Here is a 19001-nt window from a genome sequence, read left to right on the forward strand (position 1 = left end):
GATGTTGTAGAATGCGCAGGCCCAGTGGTGACACATGAATTAAGGCATTGATAGAGGCACTAGAACAGCACGTGACGGCAGCGCTCGCCTTTGCCGAGGCAGAGGAGCTCACTTAACTGTAGCTTAGTGTCAGCAACAGGGACTGGCAAAAGATTAGACAAGGGGTCACGCTGCTCTACTGTACCGCCCTGTGTCACACTACACCGTGACGCACGAGATGAATGTTTGAAGTCTGCACCTTGACTCTGCTACCTTTTGATGGATTAAATCATAGCTGAAAACTAAGGGCATGTTGCTGCATAGGAACACAGTACAGTACACTACAATGGAGCTTTTTTTTTATGGACGATAGGGGCGAAAAGAAGAAAGAAGCAGGCAGTGAAAGTCCTCAATTCATAAGCAGTAGCCCTGTTTTACAATATTCACTGATTACTCTTAAGTGTTCTCTCTTCTGCCAGCAGCCGTGCGTTAAACATAAAAGCTGTCATGGCTATCTAGTCAAACAAGTATATTGCTAAAATGTATGTATATGTGGATGCAGGAATGGCAAAACAAAGATGCTGAAACAAACACACAAAATATCAATGTGTGGTTCAAAACCAACAAGCTGCACTCAAAAAAATAAAAAGCCTGTCATTTTTCAGTCCTTTACACACCTGCGCTAAATATTACAGCATGACATGGACATATAGAACTGAAGGACAGTATTACATTAACATCAGAATGGCATTTCAGCAAAGAGCTGGAAATGTTTTGTAATCATCACCGATATATACACATAAGATCAAGGTCTCAGTTGCATTCCACTCTGAAATTATTGCACAGTAAGCCGCTGCGGGCTCGTCATGGTCAACCCCATAAACCCCTGTATAAAAATAGAACAACAACATTAACACACCAAACATGTCTTCATTTCATTTTTTTTTTTTTTTTTGACAGGCACTGCCGCGGCCAACCCCGCCTGAGTCTGCAAACAGAAACTGTGTGCCACAGTGTGAGCTTTAAGAGTTTCTCCTCTCAGTAATTGCCTCCAAGCACTTAGAGTATCTTTCCCAAACTGAATTTTCTTTCCCTCTGCGGTCACAAATGGAAATCTTCCAACCGACCGCTTCCCTCTCTCTCTCTCTCTATCGCTCGAACTCGACTCCTCCTCCTCCGGGACTGCGGCCAGGTCCAAAGAGTAGAGATTTTTGGCATTTCTTATCACCACTGACCCAGAGCTTTGCTACTCCAGGGAGCCCAAGATGAGCGTGAGGAGATTCAAGAAGAAAATTCTCCCTCAGTTCAGAACCAGCTCATAGAGCAGTCGAACCTCTCTTGAAAAGCGGTGAGAGTAAGTAAAAATGTTTGAAGCGTTCATTTTTTTAGACGACTGTTTCCACACCGACCAGCTTTGGTGTGAGGATTCGTGGCGTTATTCCGTTGTTGAGGTCCTCCTCAAACTCCAGCAGCTGACCCATGAAGTTGAGGTTCGGAGAGATGATGGGCCTCCTGGTTTTGACAAACTTGTAGGCGTCTGTCATGGTCATCCAGGTGTGCTTCATCAGATAGGCGATCACGATGGTGGCTGATCGAGACACGCCTGCCTGGCAGTGGATCAGAAGGCCCATACCTGCTTGATGTGCTTCCTCTGCAGAGAAGAACATGGTAAAAAAAAAACAGAACATGTTAAGTAAATGCAAGGTTCATTATTCAAACAGGGTTTGATGTTACAGTGAAGAGGTGTCTGTCTGGGTCTTATACCAACTGAAAACTTGTCTTTATTGTATTTATTTGGGTAAACAACTGCATATGAACACAGTTAAGTCTACAATATGATGAACTCAATAATGAAGCTGTAGTGTCAACTAGTGTTGTGGTACTCAAGACCGGTCTTGGTCTCGAGACCGGTCTCGAGGCCGCTTATTTAAGGTCTCTGTCTTGTCTCAAAATCAAAAGCATTTTCACTCGGTCTTGTCTCGGTCTCGGACTGGGCGGACTCCGCATTTTATATCAAGACCGGTCGAGACCACCACTGATGCACTCTGTGTCCATGTCATTACTGTAAAAAAATTAACGTAAGGAGTCAAAAGAAAAGCAACAAAGACAAAACCAAACCTTGTTTGTTTCTGTTAATTGTATTCAAAGCAAACTTAAATAAAATAAACAGAAGTCTTTTATTTTGTTAACTCTCAAGATGATTTTTCATTGATATATATGGTCATGGTCTTGGTCTTGGTCTTGTCTCGGTGCACTCTGGTCTCGGACATGTCTTGGTCTATGTTAATGTGGTCTTCACTATAACACTAGTGTCAACATTTAAGAGCTTGTTGTGTCATTGTCACTATCACAGCAGACTGCCTCGTATTACGTCTACTTTAACTGCAGCAGAAAGTATCATAACATGATTATACTCCCAGGTATATATTTGTTTGATTTGAAAGTAATCTTCTTTGAAGCTTAATTATTTACAGACTGGAAAAGAAGATCCAATCCTAGTCGGGGATTTTGGGTGACACTGGGGGTGACCGATCAGATATAAAATGGAGGGGAGGGCCATAGACTGTATAAAATATGGACGTAGTATCCGTGATGTCAACCATCTATTTCTGAAGCGCTGTTTTGAGGCCAATCGGCGGCGGCTGCCATATTGCTGCTGTCGAGCCATTGTGACATAAAGATGCAGGCTTTGAGCCTCCTAGCCAACAGCTACAGTGTTCCCGCAGTCAGCTGTGTCTCTCATTGGACAACTCGTAATCTCAATATCTTCTAAATTCCACCCCCCTACAGTGTGTGCCGATCGATAAATGAGCTATCCAGACTACACTCGTCTTTTGTACCAGGCTGTAAGCATCTTTATTTCTGCTGTAAAGATCGGCTTTTTTGAATGGGTGTGTATGTGTTTTCCGGTACTTCCAGAGCCAGCCTCAAGCAGATCCTCAAAGAACTGCAGTTTTTAACATTTCCGCATTGGGCTCATATTTTTAGACCAGAGGTTGCCGCTTGGTTTAAGCACTTAAAGCTTGGCTGCAGTGTCTTAAAAGGCCACCATGAGTTTTACAACCAATATTTCATTCTTAACTGAAAGCTGTAATAAAAAATTTAAAAAAAGATGAAGGGAACACTATCATACCAATAAACTCAAACGCCTCCTCGAAGTACTGGCGCAGGTTTTGCTTGTTGCTGTCTGTGGCAGGGAGGCGTTTGTAGATGAAGAGGCCCGTGTCATAGTGGAACAGTGGCAGGTGGGTGGTCACGTTGAGGATGTAGCCGATGTTGTAGCGCTGCAGCACGTTCAGGTCCTGAGCGTCTTGCTCATTACCCAGATAGACGAAGGGCAGGATGGGTGTCAGCTCTGCGTTCTCTATGTCCGGGGTGGAGGGCAGGGAGTGAGGTAGCGCCCCCGACAGGCCAGCAGCTGCAGTGGAGTCCAAGCCTTCTCGAAGGTGCAGCGAGTGCTCGCACAGGTTCTCGTGGCTCTGCCTGAAGCAGCTAAGGCCTCCTGTGGACACAGACACCAAAACATTGTGACTTCAGCTCAAAGGTAAAACAACTCCGGGCCAGAACCAGCAGACTGAGGGACAGTTTTATCCACCAGGCAGTCAGGATGCTGAACTCTCTCCCTGTTTTGCCCTCTCTTCCCATAATGCCCCCTTCACAGACTTAAACCGGTAACTGACAGCTTCATTAGAGCTCACTTTTCTTTCTTTTTACACTCTTTTCTTTTCATAATTGCAAATTAGACCTTTGTGATCTCCCACCAAAGAGCATGAAGCCGACGTTGCTAAGGTTAAAGGTTCAGTTCCCATTGGAGTCTTCTATGCTAAAAATACTGCACTCCTGCTTCTGTCCGCCACATGGCAAACGTTACGCCTCAATAGGACAAGTTTACTTTGCATTTACATTTGATAAGGTAACGACAACTTCTTTGAAAGAGCTTTGAAGCAATAAATCATAACAGAAATCTACAATCGATGGACTGCATGGTTTCTATTTGAATCCTTCCGTTTGAAGAAAGAGTAAAAATAAAGGGATTGGAAGTGTTTCCACTCGCAACAACTGACTGTCATGTCTATTTTGAGTTGGTCATAAAAAACAAAAATAGGTACTAAGAAAGTTTCCACTGGCTAAACCACTTGAGAAATCCCCTCGTTAATGTGCAGGTACATTTATGAACATATTTAATATACTTCTCGCTGGACATCTGCACTTCCCCAAATAAACTGGTTTGCACCTGTCGCTGGTGATGCCAAAGTTTCCCTTTGGCAGAGTGATGGAGAGGAGTGGAAAGTAGACACACACACACACAAACGCACAGTATCAGTTCATGTATTGTTCACATTGCAGCAGTTGACATCGTGCCATATGAGGTCATCACTCGACTTCCCCCTTTGTGAGGAGCAGACAGGTGGAGGTCTCTTACCAACTGCCGAACTGTTCTTTCACCACAAAACAGCCGATTGTTCAAACAGGAACATTAACCCGGTGATAAAGACACCGCCCCTCACTTTAGTAGCTTTTCATGGTTATATTTACACTTCAGCAAAGTACAGAAAGGGAAGTCTCGACAGGGTCTGTGACACAAGAGTCAATGAAGTGTCAGGGGGGGGACTTCCAGTGGTATTTTCAAAACTTAAAATATTCTGTACCTGACCTCATAGGACAAAGCTGTGTCTCAGATCTTTGCACATTTAAATAGTTCATCTAGTTAACACCAAGAAATACTCTAGGTAGGTGCTAGGTGTAATATAAAATCTGTAACACACACATACCTTTGTTAAGAGTGCCAGAGAGTGATTGTTAGTTACACACAACCTTTGTATTGTTTATTTAATGATACTTTTTATTTTGCTCTGTTTTTGTTTGTTCCCACTGTTTATCTCCCTTCACACTCATACTTGTCTCATGGTCCACTTTTGACAATATGGGAGAAGGACCTTGACAAAATAACAACCAAAAATGTGTATATTTGTATGTATATGTATTATTATATGATTATTATTATTGTTGTTGTTTAATTGCTTTATTTTACTTATATACATTTTATTTTATTTTTTAGTTTCCCTTTCTCTTTGTGTGTTTGTTTTTGTTTTTCTTTAGGGGGGAAGTTGACTGTCCAGTGTTATGTCTCTATTTGTGCATTTGTACGCAAAATGTTAGGTTTTTTTTTATGTAATTGTGAAAAAGTCAATAAACAAAGTTTAAAAAAAAAAAAAAAAGAAAAGAGTGCCAAAGACTGTTGTTCTTATACTGCATCTTAATCATCTGCTTTGTATTCCTCTGTTCACGTAGTGTAACTTTGTATCATAAAATGCTTCTTAATATGTTTCCTTCATCCTTTATTGAAGCAGACTGACCCTTCTTTTGTATATATTTAGAGATATTCTAAAAGTTTTACGACTGTTTTGACAATTTTGTGAAGTAGTTTGGCCACGATAATCACACACTGAATGTTTTTATTACGGAAGGTCGTGAATTTCCTTGTAGTTAAAACAGGTATTTATCTTCTGACTTACACTCACAAATAAGTCAAATCAAGCACAATTTATTTAACCCAGCTACACACGAGTTCACAGAGTGTAGGTTAAACATAGTCAAACTAACATTAGCAGAGTTAGCACCTCCAGTCTTTGGTCATCTTTTCAAGTTAATGTCCACATGCCTGTGTTGGTTAAACAATGCTCCTGTTGATCGGTTATAGTCTCGCTTTTAACTGAGTTTTATTCTTAACAGTTTTATTTATTTATTTATTTATTATCTAGTTCAAATTGTAGTCACTTTTATTCTACTTTATTTCTTTATGTACTTATTTATTTTTTTAAGTATAGCATCTTATTTTATTTTAATGGTTTCATATTTTAGTGTTTTATCATCTTAGAAATTCAATTTATTTTGATGATTTTATTTTCCTGTGACGGGTTTTAACATCTTATTTTACCTCCAGTGTTTCCACATTAAGATATCATGAGAGCGTTTCCTCAGTCAGTTCAGCAACTTATTTTTTATTTTGTATTTATTAAAGCGCTTTATAAATAAAGTGTGATTGATTGATTGATTGATATGCCAGTTAAACCAAACACAGCTTTCATACAACTTCATCTCCATTTCTGACATCAAAACTCTGACAAAATAGACGCCATCTGTAATCTGTGCTAGCTTGCACCCGGCACTAGAGTATTATAGCATTGTGGCAGTAGCCATCTACAGCAGCTTCAGCCCTGGCTGGTGGCAGGTAGTTGTGCTATGACTTGGTAACAACACATTGTTTTGTTTCTAAAACAATAAAAATATCAGTAATTAATTTAGCCGACCAGTATTTCTAGTGTAGACTGGTGAGGGTGTCAACGTTTTATTTAACATTCAGTCGACTAAATGTGTACATCTCTAGTCCACCATTGCATGCTTAGTTTAAACCTTGATCAACATTCATTGTCACTTTCCATAGAGGAAATGTCTGAAGTAGATTTAAACATTTCTGACAAACATTCAACCAGAAACATGCTGTTATGTTAGCATGTTCAGCACAAAATAACAATAGTGTTTTTTTCTTGTAGTGTTCCTATCAAATATCAACATTCACTCTCCTTTAGGCTTTGTTTTGGTTCCTGTCTAACCCTGAGGGTGAAAACCTTGTTCCACAATTTCAGAGTACTCATAGTAATAGGTTTTACTAAAGCGGAAAGTCTGACTGTACTTAAGTTGTGCCGCCCACAAATAACTTGGTTTTACAGAGGAGGTTAAACTCATGATAGAGAGTAATGCCTTTTAAAGGGCGTATACAACTGTTTTGAGGTGCTGGGTTAGTTAGTTGTGTTTTGGGGATTGACTGGGAATCCTTTTAAATCAAACCTGTTTTTTTGTGTGTTCATATTTTAAATTAAGCTGAACTTATAGATCCTGTGAGGAACTTTCAGGTTGTGACAGATCTGGTGCCCCCCCCTGTACACATAGCTAAGATGTGTGAGTCACGTTTTTGACAAAAAAAAAAATTCAACCCTGCTTCATTTTAACACTCAAACTTTTTTTTTTTTAAGTTATATTTTGGGGCTTTTTGCCTTCATTCGATAGGACAGCTGAAGAGAGATAGGAAATGCGGGGAGAGAGCGGTGGAAGACATGCAGGAAATGGCCGAGGCGGGGCTCGAACTCGCGACCCCCGCAACGAGGACTGCAGCCTCTGCACGTGGGGCGCCCATACCGCCAGGCCACCAGCGCCCCTTAACACTCAAACTTATCACACAATGAAACTCTTTGCTGGGGAAGATGTAAATAATGGCTGTTTCGACAGTTTGCGGATCATCACTGTGTCTGACACCTACCCTACGGCGATGGTTTCAGACACAAAAATGGACTGTATAGAAATACTCAATCTAAATGCTGATGGCCTTGTTTGGTTTTGTAGGTCAAAAAGAGAAATCAGTGTTACTTTTTGGGCATTTTCATAACCAGCTCAAAACTCCCCTCAGGAGCTTTAAAGCTGGGGTTGGTAGTCAGATTTAGATACACTTTTTTGTTACACTGGTTAAAATTATCTTTATGTCCCGATGGCAATCAATACATAATGTGTTCTTAAAAAAGAGTGAAAAAATGCCGTTATCTACAACCGGAGTAAACCTGGGAATACACCAACCAATCCCTGCCATCAAGAACCAAGTTATGAAACCAATCAAAACCCATCCTGCCGTTCAGCCCGCCTCCTGCGCGTACATTTCATGTTTGTTTGTGTTTTTAACTTTCACTGTGATAATGTTTTGGTGTTTTCTTACCGCTGAGTGAGACATGAGTTGAAGTAGCTTCGAGGGGAGGGGGGAGGTGTTAGACGGAGCCCTGAGGAAATGCTACATTCAAATTCATGCTAGTTTTCTGTGACTACCAACCCTAGCTTTAAGTGAAAAAAAAAGATGATAATAATCATCTCCAAAAAGGACAAACCCTTGAATTTAGTATCTCTAGAAATGTAAGCCAACCTCTTTTGGCTACAATCAACAAACAGTCAAGTTCCTGGGCTAGCCACATGGTGAAGTATGAAAATTGCTTTCTGTTTTGGCTCATACTGAACCAAAGTCTTTCTGTTCAAATTAAACTCTGCTGATAAATAACACTTTGGATCGTAAACTGAGAATCACACTCTCCAGAAGAAGAAGAAACACATTGCTGCAGGAAGAGATCTGTGGAGTGTGACCGTCTGTCATTATCTTAAAAACTGAACTCGCAGAGGCAAACTGTCCATCAATTCTGTAAGCCACAGGCCAAGTTCCTGCTCAGAAACTACTGCTTCTGCCTCAGCAAAGGGCCTCTCGCACCACAGACCTGCTGTCTCCATCACTACTGACACGTTGTTTATAGCAGTTCTGACATTTTCAATGTTAACATGTCACTCCTCTGAGCTGCAGCGGGGCAGGGACAGAACATTTTGTGTTTCCACTGAAGCAAAAGCCAATAAATCAAGAATATGACATGCCTGTAAATATTCAACGTTCATACAAGCATGTTTGAAATATGGCACTATTACACCTCTCATGTACTAATCATAATCTGCTTCCTTTAAAGTTCTTTGTGTTTCAATAAATAAAGATTAAATCAGCACTAAATTTCCCCCAAAATAAAATATGAATAAGAAATATGTAAGTTATGATTCAGCATAGACCCCTCCAGTTCGTGCTAAGGGCTGGTTCAGTTCATGTTTTATTAAATCATCCAAAGAATCGGATTACGTAAGATAGAATATAGGCTTCAATCAAACATGTAAACGGGGACGCGTGGGACATACAGACCATTCTTGATGTGAGTAAGGACTCGTCTCAGCAAGAGCACACGTCTTGCATTTTGCAAGAATTTAGCCGGTGGAAGAATGAGCGAGATGGTATGTGTGTGTGTGTGTGTGTTCCTCTCACCGAAGCAAGCTGCAGACACACACACACACCAATGCAGGATGAGAGACTGAAGAGCAGCCTCGTCCATCAAAGCACCCAGGAGGACCAGAGGACGGAGAGCAGAGACGAGATCAAGGAGCTGTGATCTCGGCGCTAGACGGTGACTCGCAGGCATTCATGAAACACTCGCAGCCCAGCCCCCCACACGACATGCTGCTCCGGCTTCAAACACACACACAAACACACACACACACCACAGATAGCAAACATGGCAGCGACCAAAGGACTGCTATCTCTGAGGACTGCATTATTTACTAACAACTGCCTTTTTACTCTCTGAAAATGCTTGAAATATGTCAAAGGAAGCTGGGGAAAAAAGCGTATGCTTTTTATGCGGAGGGGGTCTGTTTGTCTTTATCCAATTTTCTTTCTGTTTCTCTCTCTCTATCTTATTTCTTCTTTATTCGTTCATTCATTCAGGTGGAATATGGCTGAAATAATAAGTTAGAATACGTTTTACCTGCCTCTTGTGTAACATGCTAGCTCCTTGGTGGATTAATTTGGCTCTCTGTAAATAATATTAGAATATGGTGTAGTCTTGCTCTTCATGCAAAGTGTCATGAGTTGATTGTGTTGCAATCTGCACTCTGTAAATGAATGGATTGTTATATTTCTGTGTCCACAGGCTTGAATTCATGTGTATAAACTGTTGTGTGTCATGACCTTACTGCTGTATTTTTTCAGTGCTAAACTCAAGGGGGAAAATTACAGCTAGTGTGTTTACAGGCAAAATCAGCTGACCAAAACAATAAAGGTGAAACTTTAACCAGCTTTAACTCAACGCTGCACATTGATGTGCCACCAAATCTGTTTACATTGTCACAAAACCTTCCTTGATTTCCTTGAATGAATCTTTTTATACCTAAACCTCACTAAAGTACAACAAAAGATTAGTATGTGATATGAGTTAGAGAGGGCCAACATAAGTTAACCACTGAGCAAAAAACTTGCTGTGGCAAAGAAAAATATATATATTTAATGGGCAGAAACCTTGAGCAGAACCAGACTTATTGTTGGACAGCCATCTGCCACCAACTGGGCCAAGAAAGTTTGATAGAGAGACGATAAGGATTTTAGTTTTCCAAACTTTTTGAACTCCTCTCTGAGTTCCTCTTTCTTCAGAGACCAAACTATCAATCACTTTTCATTATTCCAGTGCCAAATTAAATCAAATGTATCTCCTAAAACTGTAAGAAAATAGAAGCTCTTGACTTTACTTGATGTAATATTGTGTGCTACCAATGAGGAAGTTGGCAACAGCTACACACAACTTTCTTTTCTACAGGCAGAAACCTTTAGTAGAACCTGACTGATAGTGAACAGTGATCTGTAAAGACTGGCCCAAGAGAGTGGGATGAACAGATAGATTACACATGCGTTGACTGATTCATTCACTCCATATTCAAGCTGAAGCTGATCAAATTGTGCTTTCTATCCCCTTTTTACATTAAAAAAGCCTGATTTTTTTTCTCGCTCCTAAGCCCTGATGAATCCACTTCGGTGTTACCTTTTAGGACAATGGGGTCCTTGCCCTCCCTCCTCAGGGAATCCAGGATCACATGCAGCGGCTGAGAGAACGTGAGGCGGTTTGGGTCCATGGTGCTCTCATCATAAACCACAATCTCTTTGGAGAAGATGCCCTTATAAGAGTCCTTGCCCTCGCGGCAGGAGATGAGGTCCAGCACAGTGATCTTGCCCTGCTGAAGCCGTCGCCGGCTGATCTTGTCAGAGCAGTTGATGTGCACAGCCCCCCTGATGTGGCTCTTGTTGTACTCCATGAAGGGCCGGCAGTCAATGATAACCGGCATGGGTCCTATGGGGTGTCCCATGGGGCAGCAGGTCATCCGTTTGGCAAGCTCATTGGGGTGGATAACCCTCAGGGCTGCCTTTGGAGTGCCAGGGGTGAGAGTGGGAGCGCTCAAAGCCTCATGGTTGCTTACCATAGAGGTAGGTGGCCCGGCATAGCTGAGGTTGGGGCTGCTGGCGCTCACCTGGCTGTGGCTGAGGCTCGGGCTGTCCTTCTCATAGGTGGTCACAGAGCAGCAGCTGGCACTGCTGCATCCACACGACAACGAGCGCGTGGAGCCCTTGGATGAGGGCATATACGTCACAAGATTGGCCGTCGCCCGTATCTTCACCACGGTGGTGCTGATGACTGTGTTGCTGCTGCTGCTGGAGATGGAGTCCAGGTAGCTGGTGTCCAGGCGCAGTTGGAGTTCCTGAGGTCGGATCGGCCTTGGCAGCGCCACCACAATTCTGTCGTCAAGAGGAGATGGAGGCATGGGGAGGCCGAGGGCTGGACGTTTACGGAGAACTCAACAAGCCGCTCTGTGGGGACAGAGACAAGAGAAAGCATGAGGTGAAGAGAAAAATGTTTGATGGAAAAACAGTCTGTTTCAGTGAGTTTAGCTTCCAGGGAATCAGATCAAGGCTGTGGATGAAAAAGCAGAGAGCACAAAGGACGACCTCGTGTCTGTTTGATCAACATGCAAACTAGAAAACGGCTGCTGAAGCCAAATATTAGTAGTGTCAACACCTGCAGGGCTACACCCAACATGGTGAGAGAATATAGGCGTGACAGACCGGCCACTAATAATAAACAATGAAATCATCACAGTCTGGTGTAACTGAATCACTTTGAGTGTAATCAATATGAATCATCCTCCATATACTGTACACTTGTATGTCTGAGTGTATGTGTGTCAAGGCTATGTGTGTATCTGTGTTTGTGTATGTGTGTGTGTGTGTGTGTGCTGTTGAATTTTTTATCCCAACTGTGGTCTCTCTGATCCCAAGCTTTTATAACAAGGGAGGGAAAAAAAAAAGATAAAACACTGCATCAGCGCCGCAGTTTGGTCTCTCCCCCAGATGGAAAGTCGGGGTCCAATAAAAAAATAAATAAATAAATGAAAAATCAACAGAAGGGTGGCAATTCCTTTTGATCAGCAGTCTGAGCATTTAAAAGCATGTCATGCTGGCATGTTATGTAAAGACACCCGCCGAGCAACGCCTGTCCCGGCCATTGCCATCCTTTGAGCACGGTGCAGGTTCAGCAGGAATCATTAATGGCCAAATTCATTGAAGAAACCGGCATGAGAACGTGCCGTGAATGTGATATGGCTTTAAGGACGAGACGAGCTGCTCAGATGAGCTGAAAATGTCAAATTCACAACACTGGTTAAATTTAAAAATTAAGGATTAAAAGGAGATGGTTGCTTTTATTTAGGATTTTAGGATTTGTAACTTTGTCGCAATGGAGGGATATTATACATATTACAGCTTTAATAAAACAACAAATTCGCACTATTAATAAATAATTGTCTCAAAAATAAGATATCATCAGCTTCAAATTGTTGCAGTTATCACATATTTCTAATCATGTATTATGGAAAAGCATGGTAGCTTCCAGACTGTGCATTTAAACAACTCATGCTTTGGACACTAATTCCCAAACTTGCCTTTTATTTCTGCTTACCGATGTGTGTCGCGTGCACCGTAGAGGGGCTTATTAATCTCCGCTCGCGGACAACGTCGCCTCCATTCAGTCCGTCCCGGTGTTGTGGAGCGGCAACATTTTTTAGTACTTTTACCCTGCTCCCCCAGAATAATATTGAAGGAAGTCTGCCAGCCTACAGAAGTTGCGCAGCGGGATTGACGCGAGCGCGAGCCAATACGCGACCTCATAAATATTAAATGTGTTCCTTTTTGTACAGTGAGGTCCGGCCCTGCTGGTGGGAGGGGTTTGGCAGAGCTTGTCTGCCTCTGTGGCTCCCGAGGAGGGAGGTTTTTTAGGAGGTTGTCGCTTGAACTGCCTTCAGTCCCACGTACGAGCAGAGATGATGTCACTGGCAGCCAATCAAAAGTCTCCCAAGGAGGCTCGAGGAAGAAGACACGGTGCCTTCACGTGCTACTCGTAAACTAGTAATGTACAGTAAAGCAGAGCCGCCAACAAGAACATAAACTTATAATCTGTCTACTTTGTGCCACAGGAGAAGCACAGGAGAAAATAATAGGATCATAGGGGTGTAGTTTCTCTTAAGTTATGTTGTTGAATTTTTTATTTCGTTGTTGTCTTAATTTTCACACAGTTCTGTAGTTTCCCTGTTTCACATACCTCTGTTATTTATCTTCTTCTTATATAAAACACAAAACAAATGAAGAGTTCATTTGAAAAAAACAGCTAACTCACTTTTGAACAATTAAAGATGAGTAAAAAATAAATTTTTTCTAATATTAGCTTTTGGTATGATCAATCAACTGAGGTTGGGTGGCTTTGACTAAGTCAAAATGACTACTAATCAGAGATATCTTGAAAATGTAACTTTATTAGGAATCTATATCAAAAAGAAATATGTTTTTTGAAAATGTATAAAAACTGAGCTATCTGTATGAAGTTTTCAAATGTAAATGAAAAAACTGAAAAAATAGGCTTCTCTCCCAGTTTGTATGAAAAAATAAAGGAAAATGTATACATTTAAAAGTAACAAAAATAGGTATTGAAATTATTGACTTTTAAATGTGGAGAGCACGCATTAGCTCTTTTTGTGAGAGTTAATAATACTAAATTTAACTTAATCACTACAGTCAATTACAATATTATATGAGCTAATTACTATAACAACTTTATAGACCTTTTTATCATATTCATTTATTAGCATAGACATTATGCTTGCTGATTTATCATCACACTCATGTAATAAAGCAGACTTGTATAGAAAGTAGTATAGAAAGGTGATCCTAGTTCAACTGATCTTAATATAAATATGTTGTGTTTTTGAGGAATCCCTCAGCAATTAGTAAAGAAATTGGCAAATAATTGAAGCTAAAACTCTGACCTGCAATCAAAACACCAACCTGATGTCAAAATGTGAATGCTAATTCATTTTATCCTTGTCTTATTCATTTTTTTTATTCTGGCAAGACAATGCCATCACCTTTATGAACGATCAAAGCAGCAAACATATATGAACAACATAAATTCATGTTATTGATGTGCATTACAATTTGTTTTAAGTTTTAACATGTTAACAGTCTGTCTGCCCTCTACTAACATTGAAACATTGATATTTCCCACTGTGCCTGAAGGAAGTTTCAGTAAGGTTACTTTAAAAGTATGATTCATTCCAACTTAGAATGTTATACAAAACAGTATGACAAAACAGGAAACACAAACAAGAATAAACCAGTTTTTCTTTCTTCTCCAAATAAAAAACTTGAATCAGTTAGCTGTTAAAAAATAGAAAAAATGAAAGGGCAAAAAAGCAGCTGTGTCAATACAATTGATAAGGAAATACCCCAACCAACTTAATATCACTTTTGTTATCTTTTATTAAAGCCAGGCATGTCTGGAAACAGTTTAAGTTTGTCACCCCACTTCCTCACTTACTCATGTTGTCTAAAAATATGAATTGACCTTCCCGTTTTGCGTCAAAGTGTACCAAATGACTAATTTTAAACTGCTGTAACTGTAACATAGTCATATTATAAAAGCATAGAAATGAACATGGTTTCTTGTCTGTGTTGGACAACAGCATTGACCTGGGTGTGAGACAGAAAAGTAACATCATTGGTGGTAATAAGTGGGTGTCTTTGGCAGGAGTTGCCATTACGCGAGTGCCAACTTGGCTGACTGCTTGCTCCCATATGACAGCAGCCATGTTGCAGTGAAAAGGTCTCACTGGCTTTAAACCCCAAATATAATCTGAGCTCTCTATTTATCCTCATTGGCGGCCAGAAACAATGCAGGGCATGTATTATTGCTTCTATTATTAGCCTGCTGTACAGTTATTTATAAATGGGCACAGCTGATCAAAGCCTATTCAGATCAGATTCTCGCCGACTCCTGTTTCACTTTGTGATGAAGGTGAACAACAACCCCTTTCTTTCAGGAGACACTCAAAGGTTTGTTTGGTTTAATATTCAGAAACACAAAATGTGAATCTTTTTAATGTACTGCTTTTGTGTGTTTTGTTATAGCCTGATTATCTTTGCAGATGAGGTTATTTTTGGTGCTATGTGTTCGTCTGTGAGCAGGACTGCAGAAAAACTACTGGCCTGGTTGAATGAATTTCGTTGGACAGGTGAAGCATGTTCTATGGAGGAAGCAGTTGTATTTTGCATGGGCAACCAGTGACCAACAAGTAGTGACACTGACCAACATTTAATACTGGTGTATTGGCCTTAGCTGAGGGCGGGGCTCTTGGAAAACCCTGGTGGATAATGTTTTGGCCAGATTATTTTAAATTCTCATGCTTTTTATTCAAAGAACCCAAACATACATCCTGAATTTAAAATGGATTGTCTTGAAAAGCGGCAAAGATAAAAGGCCTGTAAAGCTACCATCAATGTACTGATGAAAAAAAAACAAATAGTATTTGGACATGATACATTTTTGGCAACAAAAGTTAATTTTGAAAGTTAATTTACTGGCTTACTTCATTTGAATTAAATAGTTCTTGATATTTCTTCACTTTATGCTACGTATTCTCCACCACAGATGGCTAGAAACAGATAATGTTAGCCTACTACGTTTATCTGACATCTGATGTTACTGGTTTCTTTTCAGTTTGACATACTAAGATCAGTCTATTGAACACAAAATGTTGTAAAATAAAATTATAATTTAATATATTATTTGTTTAAGTGGAAGTCCCATACAGATATCTGTAAAATTGTTTTCCTTTGTAATCTCTCATACAATCGTCTCTCAGCCTCTCAGATGTATCTTGTGACATACATTGAACCTATGAAGAGAAGCTGGTTTGGCCTTGCAGTTAAGTCCCAGTGTACAGTACAAAGGCTGTAGTCCTTGCAGTGGGCGCCACAGGTTTAATTCTAACCCCTCTTTGCCGTATGTTATTCCCACATGAAGAAGTAAAAACATGCATCATCATATTTTTTTTATTTGTATTTTTTTTTACTGTGCAATAAATGTGTTTTACAAGAAAGGGTGACCAAGTGAGAGTAGATAGAGTAGCAGTGTAAACAAGTCACAAATATGGACAACAATCAAAAAACAAGAACAGACAGACAAAGAAGTGGTAATAATAGAAATACTAATAATAAGAGGAAAATCAAGACAAAAACAAAAACAAAACAAACAAAAGAGACAAACAAAGAAAATCAACATGCATCATCATAGACAACTACAATATTATAATCATGTTTACATATTGATGAGTCAGCACTAACAAATACTGTTACTAAAAGTTTCCATCACATGGAGTAGTTTCCAATGAAGTGACCACTGTTGATACTTTGTATACTTTCACTGATAAATCTTGTGCCTTTTTACGTAACAGACTTTAAATGCAAGGCTTGAACTAACAGTAGACTAATTTTCAGTTACTAATTCAAGTCTACCCAAAATATCTCTTACTCCTTAAAGTATTAAAACTTGTGTGATTATGTGACAAATGCTAATTAAATGGTTTGTCATGAAGTATGGAAGCAGTTTAAGTTTGGTGAGATGTTGATTTCACAGAACAGTACATTACATGTAGACTATGAAAATTAACAAAGAGCTAATGTATTTCTCAGAAGTCACAATGACTCAAGAAGGGATGAGTGACAGCAAGACATAGAGGATGTATGAAAGGAAACACTATAATGACTTCAGTGACTGTTAAGATCTCCCTTCACATTAGAAACAGGAACATTTCTGTGTGTTTTAAAATGATATGCAGGTGTTTGGATGATCTTCTACAAGCTCTGTTGGCAGTTCAAACAGCAGATGCAGCATGACCTGACCAGTTATGTAAATTCAACCAGTTCTGCTTGTGTGGCTGGTTCCATTTGGCCAAATGTTTGCCTAGCTGGCACCACACTAACCTTTGTTACTGGTGTCACAGTTTAAGATCTAGTTTCATCGGGGCTCTTTATTTTAGTATGGCTTGATGGACTAGCTTTATCACTTGAAGTTTGTACTGTGTAAACGAGACAAAAGATGGTGTTGTTTGATCAAGAATGTGTGATTATTATGATGACATGTATAGATGCTAATACATTACCTGGAACTTAAACAGGCCTCTGAAAACAGAGTGCAAATTAAACCGTAAATGAAACAGTTATGAATATCAACCTCATGTTCGACAAGTACATCTTTAAGAGACTTATTTATTTGCAGTATGTTTTTAGGAAATGAAACTGTTGCCTGAAATATGTTCAGCAACAGCAACCCTGTGTGGATACATTGTTGATAAATGTAGGAAGTGCAATATTTGTGTACAGTTCTGTAAGATTTGGAAGAGGTCCAGGAGATGGTGGGTGTACAAAATGTGTGGTTAGGTTTAGGCAATAAAAACACTTTGGTTAAGGTCAGTTTTTTAAAAAGAACTTTTTGAGTGAAGTAGTAAAACAACACCATAGGAAGACCTGCATTGAAATGTTAAGAGAAATACAGGAGCATTAGATTCAAATTATATTTATCCTACCAAAATATAATAGTCTTTTAGTACAATGCAGATCATGTTATTTGATTAGAATTATTGATACATTCTGGTGTTCATGGATTTAATGTTTCAGGCTGTAAATGAGGAGCTAATTTGGATTTATTTATCACTCCTGGTACCATCCATCCATTATCTTGACCGTTTATCCCGTTAGGGGTCATGGGGGGCTGGAGCCTATCCCAGCTGGCTTCGGGCGGAAGGCAGGGTACACCCTGGCCAACCTATCACAGGGCCAACACAGAGAGACAGACAACCATTCACGCGCACACTCACACCGACGGGCAGAGTGATCAGTCAATCTGGTGAGCATGTTTTTGGACTGTGGGAGGAAGCTGGAGTACCCGGAGAGAACCCACGCATGCACGGGGAGAACATGCAAACTCTATACAGAAAGGCACCTGCCTGGCCAGGGATTCGAACCAGGAACCTTCTACTGTGAGGCAACAGCGCTACCCACTGCACCACCGTGCACCAAGTTTCCTTATTTTTATGGTATTAAAATGTATTATTGATCAGTTATTATCCAGCTGTGTTTAACACTTATTTCTGATTGGTCAAACCTCAAAACAACAGTGATTCATTCTCATCAGCAGAAGTGACACCAGGTTCAACCTGATCACACACATTGTCATGTCAAAACAATCCACGTAAGGGGGCCAGAACATTTCACCTCTGCCTGTTGACACTAGCAAAAATGTTTATTTCCAACTCAGACTAGAAGTAATGACAGTTACCAGTCACAAATGTGAGAGCAGCCTGAGGAGCTACCCAACCATCTCTGATAGGGAAAAGTGGAGCAAGTGGAACATTACCCTGTCCTGCAATCCAGAGCTGGTGAGTTCATCTCTATGTTGCTGATCACTGTGAAGTAACTTAAACCACAAGAGTTCAACACTGTTAAAAGTTGTGACATTTGCCACGTTAATGTCTCAGGGTGTGTCTACTGTAAAGTTCTGAGAAGAAGTAGCGCTAAATGAGGACAGAGATGTCAACATAAATATTCTTACAGTAGTCCAGTTCATCTTGTCTCACATTACCTTCACTTGAAGTGTCCAGTTAAACGTGAATTATTATTATCACAATTATGTTTTAGAATTGAACTGTTCAATTTAATGTTCATTGATCCTACAAGGATGTCGATAAGAATCTGGCGCCATAGAAGAGTTACTTTCCATGGAAATGGAGGGACTGTGTTTTAGCTGTAAAATGAATCATTTTTAAATCAATAACATCATCTTAAAATTAATACTTTGTTCTGTATTAACTTGTGTATGTCTTTAGTTGTTAGCTGGGCATGAAGCTTAATAATCTCTAGTGAGCGGGTGGTTATGAAAATTAGAATCCTGCAGGACCCTGACATGAAGCAAGATCTCTTACTTCTAGTTTTAATTTCAAAAACTGCTATGTAAAGCTGCCAAATTAACTTCAATTGGAAATTACATCATTACCATAACAGTTGAGTAGAAGTGTGATGAAGAAGAAACACTGAAGCCAAATAAAAGTAGTTCAAACATAACTATACAATTAGCAAAATGGACATCAGTCTACAAGAAAGAAGACATTAAACTTGCAATTAAACCCATAAGCTCATTAGTGTTAAATTAATCTGGTAATACATCAAGGGAGAAGTGGGGTTATTT

At 40.0% G+C, this 19001-nt stretch overlaps 1 protein-coding gene across 1 annotated transcript; it reads right to left on the bottom strand.

The window, feature by feature from the left end:
• Nucleotides 1-321: 321 nt before the first annotated feature.
• Nucleotides 322-12646, bottom strand: dusp10 (dual specificity phosphatase 10). The gene is made up of 4 exons (XM_034699639.1): nt 12387-12646; nt 10419-11239; nt 3113-3481; nt 322-1630 (listed from the first exon to the last, which is right to left on the bottom strand). The coding sequence occupies exons 2-4, from the start codon at nt 11191-11193 to the stop codon at nt 1365-1367; spliced, it is 1410 nt and encodes a 469-aa protein (XP_034555530.1). The 5' UTR covers nt 11194-11239; nt 12387-12646; the 3' UTR covers nt 322-1364.
• Between the last annotated feature and the right edge of the window lie 6355 nt (nt 12647-19001).

The sequence above is a fragment of the Notolabrus celidotus genome, chromosome 13, assembly GCF_009762535.1.
Source record: "Notolabrus celidotus isolate fNotCel1 chromosome 13, fNotCel1.pri, whole genome shotgun sequence".
Lineage (NCBI taxonomy): Eukaryota > Metazoa > Chordata > Actinopteri > Labriformes > Labridae > Notolabrus > Notolabrus celidotus.